General features: G+C 41.9%; 1 protein-coding gene across 6 annotated transcripts in view; it reads right to left on the minus strand.

The window, feature by feature from the left end:
- Positions 1–21,630, minus strand: part of nav2a (neuron navigator 2a) — a 249,627-nt gene that overhangs the window by 39,263 nt on the left and 188,734 nt on the right. For all 6 annotated transcript variants that reach the window (XM_041783529.1, XM_041783537.1, XM_041783559.1 and 3 more), the window contains 4 exons: positions 11,538–11,667; positions 8,116–8,434; positions 3,833–4,556; positions 1,829–2,048 (listed from right to left, as the gene is read on the minus strand). In XM_041783529.1, the coding sequence (XP_041639463.1) occupies positions 1,829–2,048; positions 3,833–4,556; positions 8,116–8,434; positions 11,538–11,667 (1,393 nt within the window). The remainder of the gene's footprint in view (positions 1–1,828; positions 2,049–3,832; positions 4,557–8,115; positions 8,435–11,537; positions 11,668–21,630) is intronic.

Genomic DNA, 21,630 nt, shown 5'->3' on the forward strand with positions numbered 1-21,630 from the left:
CTGTAAATATTGGCCTGTATCACTGTGTTAATATTGGCCTGTATCATCTGTAAATATTGGCCAATATTGGCTGTAGATATTGGCCTGTGTCATCTGTGAATATTGGCCTGTAGCAGGTGTAAATATTGGCATATTTGAGCTGTGATTATTGGCAAGTACTGACTTTAAATACGGACATATATTGGCAGTAAAACTTGACCTATACCAGATGTAATTATCAGTCTATATTGTCTTTAAATGTTGGCCTATATCGCCTGTAAATATCTGGCTACATGAGCTGCAAATATTGGCTAATATCATCTGTTAATATTGGCTATACTGGCCGTAAGTATCAACCAATATATCTCCTGTATACATTGACCTATACTGGCTGTTAATATTGGCCTATCAATCCATAAATATTGTTCTATATCTACATTAAATATCCGCCTACATGAGCTGCAAATATTAGCCTATATCAGCTGTAGGTAATAGCCTGTACTGTTATTACTGGTCTATATCATCTGTAAATATTGATCATATCATTTGTAAATACTGGCCTACATTAGCTGTAAAAAGCAACCTATATCATCTGTAAATATTGGCCAAACTGGCTGTAAGTATCAGCCTATATCTCCTGTAAATATCAACCCATATGGGCTTCAAATATTAGCCTATATATCTGTAAATGTTGGCCTATATTAGCTGTAAATATCAGCTTATATATTCAGTAAATATCAGTCTATATCAGCTGTAAATATTGGTTTATATCATCCTTATATTGGTCCATTGCAGCTGTAAATATCGGCTTTAAGTATCAATTCCTTTTAGCAAGAACAACAGACCTAAGTCCACTATATCCTTTAACATTTAAGTATGTTTTGAGCACAGAAGTTTCAGGTCTGAAATACATATCAAGCTTTTGGTATCGACATTGCTATCGCCTAAATTAATTTGTAAAAATCATCTCGTCAGATATCAGAAAAAAAAAAAAAATCAGTATTGGGCATCCTTATCACATATCTATTGGGGTAACAACCATTGATGGTGCTTGGGAAGGGCAGAATATTTGATAAAATCTCAAAGGGTGATGATTGGACGAGCAGGCCATTATAGGCCAATCAGAGCGACAAAAACATGTTGAAGTAGGTGTGCAACACCACTGAGAAGTAAACTACATAACAAAAGCTTGACAGGCAGCCGTTGTCATTCACTAACAGTGAAACCAGTTACAGAAGGTTAGGTCTGCCTCCCTTGTCTTGAGCTTGGCAGCTACACTTGTAGTACACTAGTAAGGCATGGTCAGCAGATGCCTGGAAGTCTTAGAGTTACTGTTTCCCAGGGTTTTATTTGCCATGAAAATTTTCAAATTCCCATCCTTAGAGTATTACAAAATACTGATTATAGCTGCCCAGTGAAATAACTGTATCATACAATACATTGTTAAAAAAAAATCATAGTTTTTGCAAAAGGGTAATGAGATATTTTAGTCAGGTCAGCAACAGGTCAGCAAAGAGAGAGAGCTTTCCCCCTTTTCATGTTAAACTGAGGCTAGTAGGAGGTTGGAGAAAGTTTAGAGCTAAAAATAGCAGCGTAACTAAAGGATAAGCTGCTAACCTCATGACACAGATTTATTAAACAAAGCAGAAAAAAAAGATGTTACAAGAAAAAAGTTCACTTTAGAGGGTTATAGTCTAAAAACACTTCTAGAAGCAAAAAGAACAACAGCTAATTGGTAATTATAGAGAAAGACAGCTAAAAACCTCTATGAACTTACAGATGATTTTAAAACTAAGCTATCTTTGACAAATACGTTACAGACAGAACCATCAGCATCATTTCTGCTCACCTGCTCACTGCCCAACGTCCCCATCCCTGATCCCTGCACTCTGCCTCCAAACAGGGGGCTGCTGGTCTCACTGTCCCCTCCTCCAAGGCCTCCATCAGGAGACTCCAGCACCGTGGTCACATGGTTCATGGTGGCATGGGGGTTTGAGATAACAGTGGAGTTCTTCATGTTTTCAGCCGTAGTGACTGGAGCCTGTTTGCTGGGCTTCCCACCGAATAACCTGTGGAAAATCACAGAAGGAGAGGAAGGGTCAGGTCTGGGCTGAAGTTCTCATGGAGAGGGCAGGGATAGTATCCTTTTGATTCTTATGAGAGGGATTTGTTTTTCTAATAGATCATGTGAACAGTTAATAAAGGGAGCACTATGCCAGAAGAAATGCCAGATACATTTACGCATAGAAAGGAAAAGAGGTCACAGAGTTTTATCATGCGTGTTTCACACAACTGTGTTTTTGAAAACCTATCAAAACAAAAAAATAATAATCAATAACACCAATGTTGATCATTGATAAGAAAAAGGGACATAAATTAAGATGTTCTGTGTTAATTTTTTTAATTTGCCATCATAGTGTACATGGAATATGAGACATTCTGCAAAAGTGGGTATCATAGTATACAGGGGTTCTTACTTTGCCAAAGGTTGGGAACCTCTGAGCTAGATCATTAGCCTAGCCCCTCCAGGGACTGTGCATATTAACAGCCAATTCAACAACAAAATTCATGTAATTAGTCTAATTATTCCCGGCTGCTTTGCATGCTGTAAAGAGAAGCAGACTTTGCATCCTTCAAGGTCCTGCTGCTCTCAGGACAAAAAACACAAGTTATTTTTTGTTCTTTTTTGAAACAGAGAAAAAAGAAATGCATTTTTGTCCAGTTCAGCATACAGTTGCTGCTTAAGTTTCACTGGATACAGAATAAACACTCGCTAATGATGAGCTGAAGTAGGTAAAATAAAAGTCTTGAAGGACACAGAAACAGAAAAGCCCTGATAAAAGGTCCCTGATGAAGTCTAATAAAGTTTTTCTCTAAATTAGAAGTGTTTCTGATGTTTAAACTGTGCCCAGAAACAGCTGTGTACTGCCATGGCCTGCAAAGGCAGCATACTAACACAAGGCTATAAGCAAAAGACCCCAGCCTGAGTGAGGCTCAAGATAACTGCAGCTACAGGTAACACAAAAGCTGAGATAAACAGGCTTGTGTCAGCATATATGGGGGAGGAAATGTTACCTACTGTGGCCTTGTTCTTGATATTTTTTCCCGTGTTTTGATCTGATTTTCACAACTTTTCTGTAACTTTTTTGTGTTTAAGAGCAGAAAGGAGAGCTCTTGTGCACACATTCACAGTCACTGCAGCATCTAACTAAAAGTCTAAGAGTTTTGCAATGAAAAGAACACAAGTTCTGCAAATAAAAGTAAAAGTGTTTAAAGATGCGCAACTGAACAGAGCAACTGTAGAGAGAATAGGTTTTAGTGTCCTAGCAATTGTGAAAAACTGCAATTCTGCACAAAACTGCACACACTCAGAACTCTCTCCTGTGTCTCTGCTAATCCTGGGTTAGAGTTAAATGGCAGGTCGGGCTGTGATGACTGGAGCCGCGGTGGGCGATAATGGCAGCACACAGCCTCTTTGAAGAGCTATCATCCCTCACATTAATGAGGGCAGAGCGCTGAGGTAAGACTCCCACCCACACCACCATCCCCCCTTCAACCCGCTCCCCCTCATGCACCGCCAAGGCTGAGGCTTGGCAGCTGATCAGCTGAGCTCAAGGCCTGCCTCGCACAATGGCCTGATTTAACCTTTCTGAGCCTGAAACAAGCCCACACGTGTGATCCTTACTCACCACTGTTTATCCTTTACTAACACTGGATGATTACCGTCTATTAAACCTGTGTGTGCTCCATGTGGGTGAATTCAAGCCCAAACAGGAGAGCAGCTCTCGCTGTTACTCATCAGTGAGCCGTCAGCATGTCTGCAGCACATAAACCATGATCTGTGTGTGTTTACCTGCGTAGAGTGGGCGAAGAAACCTGCTGTCTCCCTGTCAGAGGAACAGTCGCCGCTCCTCCACTCTGCAGTATGGCTCCACTTCTGAGGTTGTCCATCTCTGAGACGCCTTTCTCCCGGTCGGTCTGATTGGCCAGCAGCCCTCCGGTGCCGTTAGCCTTAGTAATGCTGAGTGAGTTTTTCCCATGAGATGTGACAGAGAGCACGGCGGCCTCAATGCTGCTGGTGGAGGAGCGGTTTCCGTTGCGTGCGGCTGCTCCTGAGCGACTGGGTCTGGGCAGGCTGCGGTACTGCAGCGTGGAACGGGCGCTCATGGGGAGGAAGCCATCATCATGGTGACCCAGCACTGAACCCCCATCCTGACCACCTGACTTTAATCCCCCTGTAAGTGAGCGTCCCCCAGATTTGGGCATCTTCCCCAGGGTGGCTGAGCCACTTGTGATGGTAGCACCACTGGCAGTAACCATGGTAACCATTCCAGAGCCCTGCTTCTTGAAGCCAAAGGTGCTGGTGGGGGCCCTTGAGGTGAGTGAATGTGTTTGAGACTGGGGGTCTGAGACTGTGTGGGTGAGGGCGTGTGTGGTCGCTGTGCGGCTGGAGGACGTTGAATGTTTCTTTGCCTCATCGCCGCTGCTGCGTCCGGCATCTGAGGGCGAACGGTGAAGGCCGTTAGGGCGAGGAGAAAGACGACCTTTTTCTGACACCTTGACATCATCCGTCTTCCCTGCAGGACACAGAAAGCAAGACATCAGTTTACTGTTTCAATCTTGAAATGAAAGAAAGCACAAAGATATTCATCTGAATGTAGATCAGCATCATGACTGGCAATGTGAAGAAATAGGTTCATCAGTTGTTGGACCTGACGTGTCTCCCAAAGGTTCATTCACTCAACATTTTTCTACCTCTACCTTTGGCATATCCCTGATGGACTCAATAAAGGCAATACTTAATTGCACAGTGTGTTAAATTCTGCCACCAGGGGGCTCTCAACCAAAACAATAACACAATATATCGAGTACCAGCCCTTCCCAGCTCAGCCTATCTCCATTGTTTTCTTCTTGTTTTGAATTGAGGACATGTGGGCTTGAAGTGATGCTAGACTGCAAGCACAACCTGGGACCTTTGTCAAAGTGAATGCAGAAGTACATTTTAGTGCATTTTTCCCTCATTATGAGAAAACTATGAATGAAAACAAAATGTTGGTTTTCTCTTTTGTAAATTACAATTCCAAGTCATCCAACTTTAGTGTCTACCAGTGACAAGACCTCTTCCATTATGTTCAATACACCATTCATTGTGTATTGTGTTTGGCCCCCATAGGTGGGCCTTTTCTAACTGAGTCAGTAACTTCACTCATGGTGCAATAGTATCTTATGCCCGAAGACATTTTGGTAAAAACTCTGTAGATTAAAGGATGACTTTCAGATAATTTAAGTACAATGGCAAACAATACCTAGAATGATTTAGTACTGTTTATTTAAAACTAAAATTGTATTCTATCTACTCAGAAAAATAGAGCTGAAACAGCTATTTTGGATTTCTAAGTTAAAAAATGTATTCTTTTAAGCAACCTTAAAATATTTAGTTTTAGAGTGCAGCTGGAAATGCAGAGTGTGGGAGTTGTCCATGTTAAAGACCCTGTAAAGTGAAATCCAAAGTTTCTGTCTTAAAACTCTAGAAATGTTGGAATATGGTTGCTGTAAACATGTGAAAACTCAGAGATTTACATGAGACTGAATTCTGGATTTAGGCCATTTCATCTCCTGGCTTGGTTTCGTGTGGGCGGGGCCAATATGTGGGCTCACGATGTCATGAGCCCACAGTAGAGAATGACCCCACCCCTCTAACACTACAATATTGTGGAAGGAAGCAGTCACCTGGAGCAGGGACTTCTGGTTCATTTTGTATGAAGGAATTCAGTCTTGTGCTCTTGTACCGTTCTATAATGTTCATGTTTCATTACAAAGTTATAGTTATGCATGTTTTGTTGTTGTTGTTCATGTTTTTAGGGGAAAATATTTTTCCAAGTATGACACCATGAGTGAGGGGGTTAATGCTGCAGACTACCCGTGTCCTGAGTGGGCGTGGTTTCAGCTCATTCAACAGACACGCCCACACCATCCTGGAGCAGATTTTACTGCCTCATTTTTCATGATTTCAAGCTTAATTTTATAAACTTGGAGATGCTTTATGTGACTGAAATTTGACATGGGGGTTCATAACACAGTGATCTATCATACAAAAAACCTAAATACAGATTCATTTTTACTTAGTAGCATATTCAAAAAATACATGTCCCCTTACAATTATATAATCTAATAACATTTTCATCTTTGAGACTTTAGGAAATCTTCAGGATTCTGTCAAACCTCAACTAAAAATTATATTATATAACATAGGAATGGTCACTTTTCAGCATAATATAGATATTTCAGTGCATTACTTCTACATAATGAATCTCTAACTCCTAAAATCTTGCTAGCTTCTGGAAGAAAACACCATTACAGAGTCTTGGCTACAGAAAAACTGCCCAGCTGCTGGCCTTTTCATAAGCATTGCTAATCAGCTAGATCTTTTGGAACAGATTCCCTACTCCATGCAATTTCAAAAGGAACTGGGAGAGAAACTGTGGGAAAAAATTATCTAATTAGCCAATGAAAGAAATATTTGGACTTTATTTGTTGCCAAAGTTCAATTTAAAATGGTTTAAATAAAATTATGAAAAGGTTTATTTACATTTTAAAATTAAGGTTGGCATGCCTAAAATATGAGTAATGCTTTGAACTCCTAATTTATATAAACATACTCAAGTCATCCTAAAAAGTGTTCTCTTTGACTTAATCATCTTAATATGCTAACTTTTCGAGCAGTATACCTCTACAGTTTCTGTCTCAGAAAACCAAATACTTCTTTGACTGTTTCATTTGAAAATTTCCTGTAATTCAATCATTACTGTTATAATATTTATCGGTTTGCCCTTTTTAACATAAAATGCTACAGCTGTGGATGACAGCCAACAGGTCCATGGGCAGAATGACTGATCTACAAACTTTGGAGGTAAAAATGTCAACAAATGAAAACATATAAATTTTTTAATATGCAGCATTCAAATACAAACGTTCAGCATGTGTGCATTGCACTGCTAAGTCCCTGTGAGGATACTTAAAGTGCATAACTCTGACTTTATGACTTATGAAGCCTAGCATTAGTTCATGCAGTAGACATGCACCCAGCCGCAATCAGCTGATCCTAATTATTGCCTGCAAGCTCTGACAAGGCAGAGTGGTCCATTTTAATGTGATGTACTTCTCACTAATCCCTGCCAACTTTAATGCTGATGCACCACGCTGCTGTGCTGGGAAAGCTTCACTTCCTCCACCCCAGCCACCTCTTTAATAGCATAAAGCCTGTTGCACCCTCATATTCAGACTCATGTAACTATGGGTTAATTGTTTATGAATTAACTGCAATGTATCTAGTTCACATTGTCATAAATGTATCTATCCATCACTTAACTGCTATCATCTCAGCTGGAGGAGTAGACAAGTAAACTGTATATCCAGTTTTAGCAATAAAACAGTAAAATGTATGACGAGAATGTTCCTGACTGAATGGGTTGTTTGTCTGAGCCACTCTTGTGAATGTGATATCTTAAGAAGGATCTGACAGATTTTCAGCAAACTTTGCACAAATATCCATCATAACACTGTCTTTACTATTAGTCTGCTTGCTTCATCCTTCTTTCTGTTGATCTTGTTGGTCTCAAAAGCTGCTTTTATACCCCACATGAATCAGTTTTCATAGCATGTAAGCACATGCTTGGAGCACTTCTTGTAAATGAAGTAACCGAATGATTGGAAGAATCAAGCTTCTGAACAGCATCAGACAATTTCACAAGCTTTTAGAAGAGTGAGGAGCAGTGAATTCATATTAAACAGTAGGATGACACATCAATTGATGTATGTGGGTGAATCTGTTTTTGTGTTTGTGCTCAACAGAGGCACACATGCAGGGGAGGAGGATCAGTGAGTATGTAATAATCAATCCCAGATTGGTTTGATCTTTTTAGAATAATTAAAACAAAAGATTTAAATATTGGCACATTTTGACAGCCCAAATCAGCAGTGCTTTATCTAAGATGTGAAGACATAGAATATAACCATGTTGCCTGGGACCAGGAAATATTTAAAGCACTTTCAAAAAGGAGAAATTTTTCATACTTTTAGAAAAATCTAATATACTATGTAATAAGATTTATTATTTTTAGTGAACATCTGTGTTACCTGAACTGTGGCTCTTGAGGCCGACGGAGCCAGTTGATCCTGTGCTACTGGTGCTTTTAGTCCTGGGGGAGGTCACCCCCACCTGAGTGCTCATTCCTCTCCTCCAGGAGCCCGTGTGGGACACAGAGGGGGTCTTCCTCCCTGAGCCGCCCTTGTCGGACTCGTCTGAGATGTCGGAGGGGTTCCGGCGGCCCCACTTGGAGCCTGGCTCCATCCTGACCCCACTGTCTGACCCGCCGTCTGGTCTCTTCGCCTCGTCTCCTGACAGGACCTGGTGCACCGCTGTGGAGGCCGAGTGCTTCTCTGCATCCGTCACAGGCTGGGAACGCACAGACAGACAGAGAGTGGGTCAGTTTATTACTGCTGAAGAAAGCGTCTTTTATGAGACGCTGCCAAGTGCCTCTAAAGAGTGCCGGGTTTTATGACCGCAGCATTCATGCTGTGTGAGCCTGTCAGCAACCACACCACAGTCACCTGAGTTAGTCAGGAAGCAGTTTGACCACATCAGGCCAGAGCAGGAAAAGTTCAACAAGTGGTTTAAAATGTTTAAGGCATTTTGCTGCTTTAGTTTGCTACTTTAAATGAGCCAATCTAGTGCCAGATTTGCAGGTCTTTGGTGTTAAATTTGAGACTGAATGAGCACTGAGCGAGCCAAAGAAGTCCACTTTAGCCCACATCTCAAACCTGAAACCTTTAGTGATGACTTTCATGTACATAAAACACTGAAATACAGATCATCCAGAGCTTTACAAGGATAAAAGTATAACTTAGCTACTTAACCATAGCCTCTATTTCTCCAACAGTGAATTACAGCTATTTAAGTGATAATGGCTGCTTTAATGTTTACTCTGCAGTTACCATGGAGACACTACAAATGCCCTGAGCTGCTCTGCACACAGACCTTTAAATAAACCTGATTAAACACCATCCAGTCAAAGTGTGTGATCACCAGAAACAGATGAAGCAGACTTCATTAACCTGCTCTGTGTGTGGGAGGAAAGCTCTTTTGTTCTATCCTCAGCACCTCGACCTATGCAGCCATACTGGACGCACGTCACATGACGACCAGCTCTGCATCCATGTGTGTGACATACACGTGAGTCAGCCGACGATATTATGGTCTCAGCGATCACTCTGCTGAACCGTGGTGGCTTTTAATCAGTGTTTAATGGTTTTAGAGCCAGAGTCAACATCAGCTTTAGCTTTGTGAGCTCACAGCTGTGCCCCTCAGACGCACACTCGCATTCTTCTCTGCAGGGAGAGTAATGCTGGGACACGGCTGCATTAGGAGAACGAGTTTCCCACTTTACAAACCAACTTTTCTGCCATATCTAGCAATGCCTGTGTAGAAACTGGGGCCATGGTTTGTAGTGTTCCTGTTCAGACATCCAATAAAACATTTTAAGCTTGTATCCCCATGTTTCTGCCATTTACTTCCACTGTTTTTCTTCAGTTACAAATCTCATGCAACTTCTTTACTGCAGTTGTGAACACAATAAACAGTTTTAATACCTTGATACCTTACAGTAAAATATGATCAAATGCAGCATTGGTAATAATAAATGATAACATTTATAGCTCTTCTACAAAAGGAAAATGACCCCTAAAATCTTCAAATGACAGGGTGAAGAAAGAGGAACCTAAATATCGTGAAATTTCCTTGGCAAATACTTTCACATGTAAATTTTAATTACATTCTTCAGCTGAAGTCAAGAAACCACCCTGAAAAAAAAAAAAAAATAAAGTTGTCATATTTTCAAATCTGTCCTCCTCTCCCCTGCAATCACCCTGCTGTTTTAGTGCAACTGCTCCAACCCTCCTCCACCCCAGCCACCTCCATTACATCTCATGGGTGTCCAGGTCCAGCTCCTTTGTTCCATCCTGCATCCCTTCATTGCCACTTCCTAGTCATATTATCAGTGTCTGAGTCAAGCTACTCAGAAACCTGAGGAGTCTATCCTGCTGTCGGCCTCACGACTCCTTCAAGCTCATAAAGACATCATAATGTCTATTTACCAAAGGCTTTTCACATTTTCAAACATTTCCAAGCTTGTAAAATAATACATTTTTGTTAAACTTGTGTTTAGTCTCTCCTGGTTTATGCCCCTTTTCAAGATCAAAACAGTCCTATACCACTCTTTGTCTACCAGATTCTATCAGTATTATTAGTTTGTGTGGTTTACATCGAGTTAAAAAGCATCATAGCAGCATGGTAGGAGTCATTAAGAACAGCTACAGGGTCAAATAAAGGCAGGTGGCTGCCATTACTTGTTTAGATGGAGCATTTGACTTGAACTTATAAAAAATATGAATCACTTATTCTAGTGCCAACAACAGAGGGATCTAACCATTTTGCTAGCTAACCGTGCACATACCCAGATCAAACCTGAAATCATTGTCTACAATTACTTCTTTAATAAACAAGAAAAACTTCCATTAACTAACAAAATCAAATCTACCTAGGCTAAGCTTTCTAAAACTATAATGCACTGAGGCAAAAAGCTACACCCACATTGTATAAAAGTGCATGATGCATTCAGCAAAACAACATAGGTTTTAGGTATGTAGGGTGCTAAGGATTTATTGCAGGGCCTGACGTGCCACAACCCAGGGCTGGACAGGGGGGGAGGGGGCAGAGTCAAGCTCGATGTATGTAGATACACACGTGTGCTGCTCAGCAGCCAAGGTCAAACTCAACGTTATCTCTTTTGTCCAGGACTGGTAATATGCCCAGACAGTTGATGGTTTTTGGACGCTAGGACATCCACACAACGATGGCAACCCTTCTACCTGCCTGGACAGTACTTTAGGTCACTGGACTTCATCCATCCCATACCCTTTCCTCGAGGTGTGGACTTTGTTATTTTTTTTCAACAGGGCATGGAAAATGCCCCTGGTAATATGCAAGGACATCCAGAGCCCTACATAATTGTGTCAATCCTACTTCCTGTCCGATGGTGCCCTCAGGTGAGCTTACTTGCCACATCTATGCCTTACTTCAGCATCGATTTTTGGCTGAAACAATCCTAAAAGCCCTGTACTGTAGTTCTGGGAAGGAGAGGACCAAATTTTCAAAATAAATGGGACACTGCCTTTGATCACTCCAGAACATCAATGTTCAATTTTGGTGCACCTCATTTTCAAACTATATTGTTCAACTTACATAAAATTCAATTGTTGAAATTTTAAAGCATCTTGGAGCAGCCACATCCAAGCAGAAGTCGGCTAGTCTTAGCTTACTTCTGGGATTTTTCCCACAAGAAAATCTGTCCAATTAGAGAGCATGTCCACACTCTGCTTGTAAATGTCTTATACAAACATTGACCAGAGTTGAAGTAATTATGCAACAAAGACACGAACTGAACCATGATTCAGACCAGAGAAAATGAACCAAAGGTGTGAAATAGCCAAAGACTTCTTACCTGTGTGCTGAGGCCTTTACGCTGTGCAGCAGGCGTGTTGGCGTAGGAAGAGATGGAGGAGCTGGTGTTGATGTCATCTGTGTCGATGTTGTCGCTGATGCCACTGCTCACTGAACTGCTGTCATCCCAGCTGGAGGAGGAGGCAGAGAGAGGCTTGCTTTAATACTCTTTAAACAATAAATCTCCCTGAGTGGAGTGGTAATGGGGGAGTTATGTTAGAGAGAGAGGCTCTATGGGAACATGTTTAGTTCCTCTTTGAAGACACAGACACTAAATACACTCAGCAGACAGTCGACATAGCCTGAGGACACTGCAGCGTGATGAGTCTTAAACCATGAACACAGCACTCATATTCATCGGCTGAAGTCTGCAGACAAAGATGCTTTTGGAGCTATAGTGAGATTTTCTTTATGCAAACAAATTCTGTGAAAGATTGGCAACAGTTGTTTGGGTATCTTTTGGTCTACATGTGGGGAAAAAATATTCAGTTTACATAAGTTTACAAGGACATCAATTACAGATTTTCTCACTAATAAAATAAAAGAAAAACAAACTTTATTCATTAGCTACAGTCTAAACGGAAATAAATCTGAACATTAATGAAAGAGAAAGATCCGGGTCCCTGACTGCCTGGTGATTCTCTTTCTTTACTCTCAATCTGAGCTGCCTTCAGCCTGGTTACACACAAGCAGGCTGAATGGGGCTGTCTATCACATGGACAAAGGCTCATCAGAGGGGTGACATCATGACGTGACTGTTTGTCTCTGTAGGCAGTTCAAACAGACCCATCTGAGCAGAGCAAACAGAGCGGGACTTAATGCTGGATATTTGTAAATATGTGTGTGTTTGTGTGTGTGGGTGTGGGTGGGGGTGTGTGTGTGTGTGTGTGTGTGTGTGTTTCTGCCAGGAGACTGGGGGATGGGGGGGGGGTGGACAGGAAGCCTGGCCAGTTGGCAAACATCACTTTGAAAGAGGACCAGAGGGTGGCTGATGGCGATGGCCAGGGTTGGATGCACCAGCAGACACAGGAATACACGCAAGCACACACGAAGAGAGCTGGTGATGAGCAACTAAAACTAAAAAAAAATCTGTTTGGTTTAAACTATTGATACAGGGGAACACCATGAATATAATGTCTTTTTTTATTACAACCTAGCAGAAAATTCCACGGTTGAAAAATGAAGCCAATGTGGAAGTGCAAAAACCTGCAGAAGCACCAGGAGTCATATAGACTTTCTATATTAAAATGCTGGCCAATTGGTGCTAGAAGTCTAGAAGTCTAGAAGTAGTGCAATGGGGATTACCTCAGTGCTGAGATTGTGTCTCAAGTGATTGCAGCATAAGACACCTGTGTCTGGAAGATCAAGTCATTGGTTAACCAGTATTCATAGCTACCATTACACCATGAAGACAAAGGACCACTCCAAACAACTCACAGAAAAGGTTATTGAAAAGTCGAAGCCAGTTGAAGACGCAATGTCTGGCAGACACCAACCACAAACATACCATTGCCTCTGTTAAGCATGGTGGTGACAGCATCATGCTTTGGGGATGCTTCTTGGCATACGGCCCTCGAGGGCTTGTAAAGGTAGAGTCAGCAGGAAAACTACGCCTATTTTCCATCAAGACAATGACTCCAGGCATACAGCAAAAGCTGCATAGAAATGGCTTAAAGACAACAAGGTGAATGTTCTGGAGGGGCTGAGTCAAAGCCCAGACCTCAATCCAATAGAGAATTAGTGGCTGGACTTGAAAAGGCCTGGTCACGCTCGATCCTCATGCAACCTGACAGAGCTTGAGCTGTTTTGCAAAGAAGAATGGAGTAAAATTGTCGTGTCCAGATGTGCACGTTTGATTGAGACCTATACACACAGACTCAGTGCTGTGATTGCAGCCAAAGGTGAATCTTAATGGCTTGAAGGGAGTTAACATTTTGGTAGTCACTTCTTTTACTTATTACTTTGCAGAAACTTTTTCAAAAAGGCAGACTATGTTGACCATGATTGATTTATAAAATCAATAAAAAGGTAAAACATCATTTTTCACACAAGTGAAAAAGGCAAAGTTGCTAAGGAAATTGAGCATCTAACAAACTTTTAATGCCAGCTGACATTTGATGATACATAATTGCTTCACTCTGTGCTATAAAGTCCTGAATTTCAATACCAAATGCTGCACATGATCTACTGTCATCAGATTGTCATAATGAAGTAAATTTATGGGGTGTAATTCAGCAGCCAGCTGGGACGTCTTCACCAGTTCCCACCAGTAATTTAACAAATAATAATTACAGCTGAAAAAGAAAGACTCAACAAAATCAATGACTCTTTATCGGCATGAATCCCAGATCCAAAATCTGCTCAGCTGTTTAGGATGGCAGGTTAAGTGTCAGGTACTTCTGCAGCTTTGAGGCAATCTTATTAACATCCTGACACTCTCACACACGCACTGAGACACAAGACTTCCTCTCAGGATAAATCACAACAGAAGCAGAGTGAAGACATGAAGTTTTGGAGTTGAAAGCATCCGTGGAGCGGACGAGCAGAGGGGTGCTGAGAGATTTAGAGTGACCACAACCGACTCAACACAGCCGCAAGGGAAAGTCCCAGTACAGAGAAGGAAAACAGAAGATGAAACATACAGACCTGTGAAGAGCTCAACATTTCCTGAACAGAGAGTTTAACTGCCCTGCTTGTATGCACAGACATTTAAAGACGCATAGATGTACCTGCTGAGGGTGCCTGGGTTGCTGTGGGAACCAGAGCGCTGCGGGAAAATGCCAAGCTGGACAGAGAGCTTCATGACTTCATGCCGCTGAGAGAGTTCACACAGAGCCAAAAAATCTGTCTGCCTCTCTCTCTCTTTGTCAGTGTCTCTCGCCCCCTCTCTCTCTCTCTCTCCCTGGCAGTGTTCCTAGACGGAGCTCCTTTGTCGCCCGCTCCACTGATGCTTCATCCCTCGGGCACTGTTAGTCTCTCTCTGGACTAACTGAGAGAGAAACTAGGGGGGGTTAGAGGAGGGAAGGACCTGCCCTACTGCTGGTAACACGAGCCTTCCCCCGGGGACAGTTAACCACTTCAGTGCTGCAGCCGAGCCACTAATAAAGCACGCAGAGACACATACAAACAGCCCTAAATAAGCCACTTCAGCTTGACAGGAATCAACACAAGTCAAAGCCACATGATCATAGACAGAAAAGGGCCATCCTGTCGCTCTCTCCTCCTCGTGTTTCCCAGCCCGGGTGCGTCTGTGTGGACAGGACTGCAATTTCCCAGACAGATCCACCCTGACTAGCTGACAAGCCAGTGCTAATTAGAGATCAGGCCAAGCGGCGTGGCCCAGCCCACAGCCTCCTGCTGGCAAAGCAACCCGCCAGTTAACAACCGCCGAGCCCTTAACAGCCAATCACAAGAGACGGAGACCTGAACGGCGGCCTCTCCAGGGAGGAAATGGTGCCAAACTGAGGCCAACAACTAATGGATCATTACGCTGAAAAAGAACTTTTTACTCTTCCTTTTAAAGGTTGAGTTCACCTCTGAGGACAGGCTCCAAATAAAGGACTTCTGAGGAGGTTTTAGACTTGGTTTGACCCTCCTGGCAGTCAGGTTCTCTTTCTGCATTCCACTTCACCCAACTTTCTCACCCATCCAGTCACAACAGACGGCTTTTCACCAACAAGTCTGGCTCTTTTATATGTTCTCCCCGTTAAAGGGTCCGGCAGATCCATTTCCTGTTTGAAAGCAGACTCAAAAAACGGGACAAACAGTTTTTATTCCGTTTTTAATTTTTGACAGAAAACTGAGAAATAAAACAGAAAAATTAGCCTTTGTTTTTCATTTTTTTCAGTCACATAAACGGAAAAAGAAATTACAAAACTGTAAATATGGGTCCATTTTATTTTTTTTGTTTTTTTCAAATCCATTATTTTGTTTTCCTGATTGAGGAAAGGGAAATCATGTGACCCACTGGGAAAGTGAACATTTCAAAATAAAAGCCCTAATGTCAAAATTTAAGCCTATATAGCCATCAACTGTGTTTTACATTATAATAAAAGGCCTATTAGCTATATACCATGTATTAAAAATATCACTGCCAAAATAAATGGTGATTTAATGGGCTACATTACTATAAGAAGGAAAATGAATTAATATAAAAAAAATAAGTCTGGACTGCATGAGGTATTTATCCATATACTGCAGGAGTCAAAGTTTTTCAGTTTATGAATGCATTTTTTAGTGGAAAGGTTCATTTATTAACTTTTCCACAAAATAATAAGTAAGTGAATAAATAAATGATTGATTAATCACAGGGAAGAACAAACAAACAATAGGCCCAATAGGTAAATGATGGCTTGGATGTCTTACATTTTGACATGAGGGCTTTTATTTTGAAATGCACACCTTTCCCAATGGGTCTCCTTTTCCTCAAGTATTTAATTTAAACAAGAAAACAAAACAAACTTTTTTGAAAGATTTTATTTGTTTATCCATTTTTGTGACCAACAGCTCATTTTTCCTCCTTATTTTGTCAAAAAGTGAAAAAGTGCTTACTTTTCTGTTTTTTTTTCCCCATTTTTGGTCAAAAACAAACAAACAAACAAACAAAGCTGGAATAACAAGAGTACGTACCATTCAAACAGTAAATGGATCTGCCAGAAAAAAATATGACACTTTACCCAAACTTTGTCATTTCTCAAACATGGTGGATTCAGTGGAGACTATAAATAATCAAAGGTACATTGGGGAAGCTCACCCAGTGACCAGAAATATTTTTTGCTCTGATCTGGTGCTATGAAAACAAAAAAGATGGACTGATCTTGGTTTGGGTCCATTGTTCCTACTGATATTCACTTTGTATCTGACATCTCTGCCCAAATTTCAGCATGTCCTTTATAGCACTACGATATGTGCTTTTATTTTGAAAGTACAGAAATGGAAGGGTGGTGCTTTGTGGAGCGAGCCTGCACAAGTATACAGTGGCTTTAAAAAGTAATCACTCCCTTGGATGTTGAACCCTTTTGTTGATTTTATAAATTGGTCATGGTCGGTATAAATATTCTTGCCCTTCACACCACTGAGTCTGTGTGGATAGATCTCAATCAGGCTTGCACATCTGGACACTGCAATTTTTCTCCATTCTTCATTGCAAAACTGCTCAAGCTCTGCCAGGCTGCATGAGGATCAGGCATAAACAACCCTCTTTAAGTCCAGCCACAAATTCTCTACTGGATTGCAGTCTGGGCTTTGACTCTGTCACTGCAGAACATTCACCCTGTTGTCTTTGAAGCATTTCTGTGTAGCTGTTGCTGTATGCTTTGGGTCATTGTCTTGTTGGAAAATAAATATCCTCTCCCAAGCCATACTTCTCTTGTAGACCGAATAAGATTGCCCCCTAGGATTTTCCTATTTTTTGCCATATTCACTATGCACTCAAACTTTACAAGCCCTCCAGGGCCAGTTGCTGAGAAGCATCTCCACAGCATGATGCTGCCACCACCAGATGGTGTGTCTGTGGTGGTATGTAGTGTTTGGTGTTGAACAAACATTGCACTTTTTCTCACTACTTTTCAAGCCCATTTAGCATACCATGCATATGCAGACAACATGAACATCTACATCTTCAATCTGTGCTTTAATAAAGGGATTAATATTCAATGATGACCATATCTTCCCACTGGCTTCCACAGACTTCTGCCTTTGCTATTTCTCACTGCTATTTTTATCTACAGAGTTAAAATCAATGGATTACATTATGTGGGATCAAACCAGCTCAAGTAAATTAGACTTTTCTGCCTTTCTCACGCATGATTATATTCATGATATGCTATGATTGATTTTCCTTGTAGTGTGTGCAATTATAAGACTAGTGAGATAGGCATCTTTTTGTCGACATTTTTGTGAACTGACCCTTTAAATAAGCTGGAGTGTTCAGTTAAAACTTGACAAGCTTTTCATTCAACAGGTTGACAGAGAGATTGCACTTTCCCACTTGCTAAAGAGGCTAAAAGGCCAGCAAAGAGTCAGAGAGGACAGTAATGAAAAGAGAAAAGTGACCCAAATCAAGACATTCCTCAGAGGAACCTTGTCTCTCGGCGGGTTCCTTAAAAAGCTTTCTGCTTTCTCAAAGAGGTCAGAGATCAGAGGCCAAAACTCCAAATCTTCCTTAAAGAGAGGAGTGTAGAGGGGGGAGGATGGGGAGGGATGAAAAAAAAAGAGCAGCCTTGTGGGTCAGCCAATAGGAGTGCCTGTATGTGTCCTGAGAAAAAGGCTGTGTTGTGTTTGTTTAACTTTTCTTTGGTGCGTCCCAGGGGATCGTGGTCGGTCCATGGCCTGGTTAGCCCTGCAGTACTGTAAACCCCGCTGAATAAACCCCGTCCGACTCTGGCACATGCACACAGGATCTGTGCCGCAGGAATATCCACACAGACGTGCAGCCACAACAGAGCTGTGAAGCAGAAGTAAGGGGATTTCCTGTGTTTGAGGGGCGACCACTGGTCCTCACCCTGCAGCTGGATCATATAACCCCAAATCTCCGTCTCTGTCCTCAAAGACAGACAGACGAGAGGGATTTTAAGAGTCTAAGCCCTCAGGGTTGTCGGGGATACTGAGGATACTGTGGAGAAGTTGGCAGTTTGGGTTTGTATTTTTTGTACACATCCATCAATAATAGGATAACATGTAGTGACTTCCATAATAAATCAGAATCATGCATAAACACCTGATGCTATCAGCAAGTACGGTTGGCATAATGGCAAAACATTACTTTCAGAAGGGCTATATCTAGACTCTAATGACTGGGTAGACTTCAGTGATCACCTTTAAAGCCAAGCTTTTAACATCATCAAACAGCTACACTTGGATACACTCGCATATGTAGACAAAATGAACAGCTACATCCTCATTCCCAGTTGTTATAAGAAATTAACAGTCCATGATGACCGAATCATCCCATCCATTCCTCCATCTTTTGAGTCTTATTTTACTTGTAGCTACCAAGAAAAGCACCTTTTCTACAACCCATCCATTCATTCATTTTCTCTGCCACTTGTCCCGTTCTAGGTCATGGGCGCTGGAGCCAATCCCAGCTGTCATTGGGTAAAAAGGGGGGATACACTCTGGACTGCTGCTTTACTTTGATTCATTCTGCTGAGCCTTAATTTGAATATTTTTGCCCATAAAACTACAGAAAAAGACTATTACTCCACATTTTTTATTTTCTTTGCAAACTGGACAAGACTTGAGCCCTCATGTAACAAAAAAACTCCAGTTCTTTAATTATCTATATAACTTATCCCGTGCAGGGTCAAGGGAACCTGGAGATGATCCCAGCTGTCATGGGTGCGAGGTGGGGCACACCTAGGACTAGCCACCTGTCGATGACAGGGATTAAACATACTGATTAACGTTCTTGCTCACTCTGAACACAGTTTCACCATGATGGCCCAGCACAATGTCTGCAGTCCTGCTGACGCTGCCCCAATCTGCATTTGATTCTCAACATCATTAATTCTCATAGGTTTAGACACAGAACACATCTATCTGGAAAACTACTCATGGACAGTGTTTGGGAAAGGGCAAAGCCTTTGAAGAGGGTGACTAGATCAACGGTCTGTCTGTCACATCTTTACGGACCAATCAGAGCAACAAAACACATGAAGTAGCCGCTACTGAGGAATAAATCCATAGATTTATAGATCCATGATTGCACCGGCCTCTTGTTGCTGCTTGCTTACGTCACGACTCGGCCACGCCCAAAAGTACCGCCCCTCGATGCTGATTGGCCCTATCACTTTCTAATTGGGCCCAAACAGTTCAGATGGGAGCTTTGCGACATGGATTCGCAAGTGAGAAACTCAGAAACAGGTGTATCCATCTGCTTTGCAAGGTTACAGATAAATATGATCACAAAGTCCCTGTTCAGAAAAACATGGCTGGGTGTAGAAACATAAATACAAATGCAGACATTTCCCCAGGTATCAGAAAGTTGTTGAGCCGGTTTAACTGAATCTAGGAACGTTAAGAGTCGTCACATCAATATCTATACTTGCAGCTGCTCTCTGCCTCAGGGTTCACAAAATTTATGCCACTTTTTGAAGGCTGAAGATGACAGGAGAGCTCCTGGCTATACAGAGTAGATCTTGAGTTACTGATAATTACATGTGCTGGATTGGTTAATGTAATATTTAAGATAGAGCTGAAAGAAACTAAGAAAGAAGCAACAGTGTACATGTATTCTAATGGAAGTAATTCAGCAAAGATAAAATATAGGCTTAAATGTGGGCTATGAAGTGTGAATACTGTCTAGACTAAAGGGGTTAGTTTTAGGGTTAAAGGAGGCACAGGGGCCGATGTGATGAGCCCTAGCACATTCCAGGCAGAAGACCAGGAGCCGCGTGGAGCGAAAATGACACAGCTGTCCCTGCACTGACGAGAAATGACAGCACTCACACTGAGGAATGCTTCTCTCCCTCTCGCTCTCCCGTGTCTGCTCCCATTGTCTCCGGCCTTGGGAAAACATTTGCTATCTACACTCGCAGCATTTATCAAAGCATTTAGATCCCTCTGGCCGCCTCTCTCTCACTTCCTTTGACTCGTCTCTTTCTCTACCGCTCTCTGTTTGATGTGTAAACACACACTCCTTTATATTCGACCGACTGACCCGGATCCGCCGAATAAAAACACACCAAACCCTTCACACATGTGACACGCATGGCTGCACGCAGGCACACGACTCGGCCATGCTGCATCCGTTCGTTCAAAAGAAATTTAAAAGGACCTCTGGGGAAAAAAAAGGAATTTCTCACATGCATGCAGATAAACTTCTTAAACACGCTGAGCACACAAACCAACCTATTGTCACTTCACTGTTAGATTTAAACACAAGTCTAGAACCCCTGCCTCTGCATCTGTAGTCTATGAAACAGGTCCATGGGATCACTGCAGCTCAAAATACAGAAAATGTTAAAGGTACAACACATGTTCAAGTGCAGTGACAACATTACACTTTAAGTCGGCGACATGAGGCAACAATGTGAATTACATGAAAACTTACAGATTCTGCCACAACCTCATTTGACCAGTCATCATGCACCTGTCACATTTCAAATCCGTCATCCTTTTCTCCTGCAGTCAGCCTTTCACTCCAGTGTGGATGCTGCAACCCTCCTCCACCCCAGCCACCTCCATTCAGTTCATCAGCATCTAGTCCAGATCCTCACAGGTCCCCAGCTTATCTTATCCTGCATACCTCAGTCTCTTCCTCAAAGCCACCTCATTGGTCTCTCGGTTCAGCTTCTCAGGAGTCTACTCTTCATCTGATCCTGCATCCCCCATCACCACCCCTCCTCAATGTAAAAACCGAGCCTGAACAGAATGCTTTAATTCTACATTTTTCCCAGTTTAGTTGTGCACTGAGTCAGGTCACTCATAAGGAGATTTAGTGAGGTTAAACTTGTGAAGAAGAAGACTGTGATGGCAGGGAGTTGCAGCAAACTCAGAGCACACATGCACCTGGTATGAAGAGATGGTGTGAGCATAAATGGGACTTTTAACTTCTAACATAATGTCATTTTCAGGAAATTAATTTAATCTAATTGAAACTGACACCTTCATGTCACCAAAAATCTTACTTTGGTTCTCTTTTGTTTAAGAAAAACATAAAAAAAGATGTTGGATTTTGGTTCAACGATAGCACAAAGGAACAAATGTGGACAAAGAGACTTGGGAAAAAGCTGCTATTAAACTGTCCAATGTGAGAGTGACCATTTGGAGCTCAGGGACAAAATCTTACCAACTTAAAATTGTGCAGTCTGTTTTGGTTCAATAGTCCGTGACATGAAACGTCTTGCATGCAGACTTCTGTCCCCGAGTTCTTTCCTGCAGCTCACATGTTGAAATGCGAATACTCAACTACACTTCTCTTTAAAGCTACAACCTGCACGAACCTGCTGACTCTCTGACTTCCCACCAGCATGGAAAGTATCAGTCAGGGAGGATTAAAACTTACCCAGCACTGAGGGCTCCATAAACCACTCACTATGGATGAGGCAAAGTCCAGTACGCTCTGCTCCTTTTGGTTTACTCTCTCCATCTGC

The sequence above is a fragment of the Cheilinus undulatus genome, linkage group 1 (assembly GCF_018320785.1).
Source record: "Cheilinus undulatus linkage group 1, ASM1832078v1, whole genome shotgun sequence".
Lineage (NCBI taxonomy): Eukaryota > Metazoa > Chordata > Actinopteri > Labriformes > Labridae > Cheilinus > Cheilinus undulatus.